At 63.3% G+C, this 2,529-nt stretch overlaps 1 protein-coding gene across 1 annotated transcript in view; it reads right to left on the minus strand.

Annotated features, from left to right (window-relative positions):
* Positions 1-209: 209 nt before the first annotated feature.
* SALL3 (spalt like transcription factor 3) overlaps positions 210-2,529 on the minus strand; it is a 16,614-nt gene continuing 14,294 nt past the window's right edge. The window contains 2 exon segments of the mRNA XM_026496506.3: positions 210-641; positions 1,676-2,529. The exon segment at positions 1,676-2,529 is cut by the window's right edge and continues 2,116 nt beyond it. Coding sequence (XP_026352291.2) covers positions 210-641; positions 1,676-2,529 — 1,286 coding nt within the window.

The following is a 2,529-nucleotide window of genomic DNA, read 5'->3' on the forward strand; positions in this document are numbered from 1 at the left end:
AGGTTACAGAGCTCCCAAGAACAGTCAAGCTCACCATGGAAAGAGTACCATGCAGTGCGTCCGAGACAACCTTCCAGCAGCCACACGGTGAACGTGTTTTCTGCTCCAAGTAACATTTTAAGGGGAACTGGGGCACAAGGCCGCGCAGCCCGGTGGTCACACTTGACGGCGTGCGCGCGGGACAGAGTGGACGGCGGCACCACGCACAGCTAGTTAATACCAATCTCCTTGTTATCCTCAATAAACCTCGTGAATGGACGGCTGGCTCCCGTTTCGGAGTTTGCTTTGTCCAAACCCACAATGGGTGGACTCCCGCCGGTGCGCGCTTTGTCCATCCCGGCTGTCAGAGAACCCAGGGGCGGGATGGCGCTTCCACCGAGACTTACTGGGAGCTGGGGAATGCCGCCATTCTGGATGACAGAGATCTCATTGTTCTTCATGGCGAGACCGTTTGTGATGGCTGCAGCATACTGGTTCCAAAAACTCGGGTCAACGTTCATTGCTCGCGCTGCCAGATCCTTCTGGAACATTTCTGAGAACTTCAGGGCATCGCCGCCTAGCAGAGCCATGGGGTTTTCCACTGACAGGCGGCGGCCGCGCCTCGCAGGGGCGTTATTCCACATGTGCGTGCCCATGTGCACCTGCGTGAGAGACACGGAGAGACAAGGCACAGGTAAGCAAGCCCAGCACTGCGGCAGGTGTGCCTCGTCTCCACGCCGCCCACGTGTCATCCAGAAACCCAGCACAGCGGTTTCGGAATCGGTTTCTCTTCCCCGTTCTGAGCATCAGTTGGGGACAACAAAACATTGTTGGGTGAGCTTTTCCGAGCATCTTGTATTTAAATATGCAGTATTTCTCTTTATACACAAAGCAAAACCAGTCAATGTCTTCGTGCGTGTTTCTTTCACATGATGAGCTTGACACAGTAAGGTTCCCCCATACGGTGGAAAGCCCACAGGCCACTGGGGAGGTCGCAAAGCTCAGAGGACACAGAGCCTTTCGCCCCTCCTGCCTCTGCCCTGCCCCGGGGAACGGCCACGTGCTTGAACTCCCACTTCCCGGGGCCCCGCAGTCACTTTCCCCCCCATGCGACCCATGGGGCCAGCAGAGGCCTCCGGCGGCTCCCGTCCCACAGGTTTCGAGCTGCCCGCCGTCTCCGAAGAGCACACGGAGACCCAGACAGGCACGAGAGGTGGACGTTTGGCTGAGAGCGCTCCTCTGGCATCTGGTCAACACCGCCCCTTCCAGGGGGAATGCACAGCCCCTTGTAAGCTCCAACAGGAGCCCCGCACGGGCCCTCACTAGGAAGCGTCTCACCCAACGCCCGCCGGCCCCTGCTGGCCGCCACGTGGACGACGGCAGAACCGAGTTCGGGCCTCCGCACGGGACGTGCATTATTTTATCTTGTGCGAGTGTTTAAAAGCCCAGCTTATCTTAGGGTCCTGGTTCCACTGGATTCAAGACGGCACTAGGCCCGCGACTGCGCGCCCAGGAGCACAGCCCGGCGGTCAGCCCCCGAGGAGGCCCAGCACGCGCTCCGCCGTCAGCACGCACACCCCACGCACACACGCCACGGCCTCGCACCCCGCCCTCCCGGGTGGGCGCCCCGCGCAGGGGGTGGGGCAGCTCGGGGGCCGACGCCCCGGGACTCAGCCCGGCGCGCGCCCGGCCTTACCTTGAGGTTGCCCTTGGTGGTGAAGGCCCTCCCGCAGATGGTGCAGCCGAAGGGCTTCTCTCCGGTGTGTGTGCGCTCGTGGATCTGCAGCGCGCTGGCCGAGGAGAAGGTCTTCCCGCACGACTGACAGTTGTGCTGCTTGGGTGTTCGGCGCGGCGGGGGGGCCAGCATGGGCGCGAGGCCGGGGCTCATCACTGCCTGCGGCCCCGGGGGCACCTGCACGGCGGCCGGCAGCGGCGGGCCCTCGCCCAGCGCGATGGCCTTGCTGTGCCCGTTCACTTCCATTTTGATCATGGCGGGCGCGGAGCCGGCAACCAGGCTAGGAGTGGTTTGGCTGGGACCTAGGGCAAAGTCGGGGTCACAGAACTGAGAACGCGGCTCGCTCAACGTGTGCGTCAGTAAGTGCTGTTTTAAATTACCCATAGTGGAGCACCCGCGCCCGCAGACCGCACAGAGAAACGGGCGCTCCTTCGTGTGGCTGCGGTGGTGGATTTCCAACGCGCTCCTGCAAGCAAAAGGCTTGCCACAGACACGACACACAGTGCCCGCACACTTACCCCGTTCTCTGCTCAGGAACAGCAGGCTAAAGGGGGCCTCCTCCTTGATGGCCGGCCGGCCCGGCGGGGCAGCCGTGAGGTCCAGCGCGCCTCCGTTCTCGGGGGCGGGGGCGGGGCTGTCCGGCCTCTCGGTCTTTAGGGGCGGTTCCTGGGGCTCCTCCTGGTTGCTGAGCCCCGGGGACTTGGAGTGCAAGCTCTCGCTGTTGCTGTTCATGGGCGACAGGGCGTGCATGGAGGACGAGGACTCCGACAGGGCCGGGCTGCCCGCGCTCCGGCTGTCCAGGTCGCCCACGGCCG

Source organism: Ursus arctos, unplaced genomic scaffold, assembly GCF_023065955.2.
Source record: "Ursus arctos isolate Adak ecotype North America unplaced genomic scaffold, UrsArc2.0 scaffold_17, whole genome shotgun sequence".
NCBI classification, from domain to species: Eukaryota; Metazoa; Chordata; class Mammalia; order Carnivora; family Ursidae; genus Ursus; species Ursus arctos.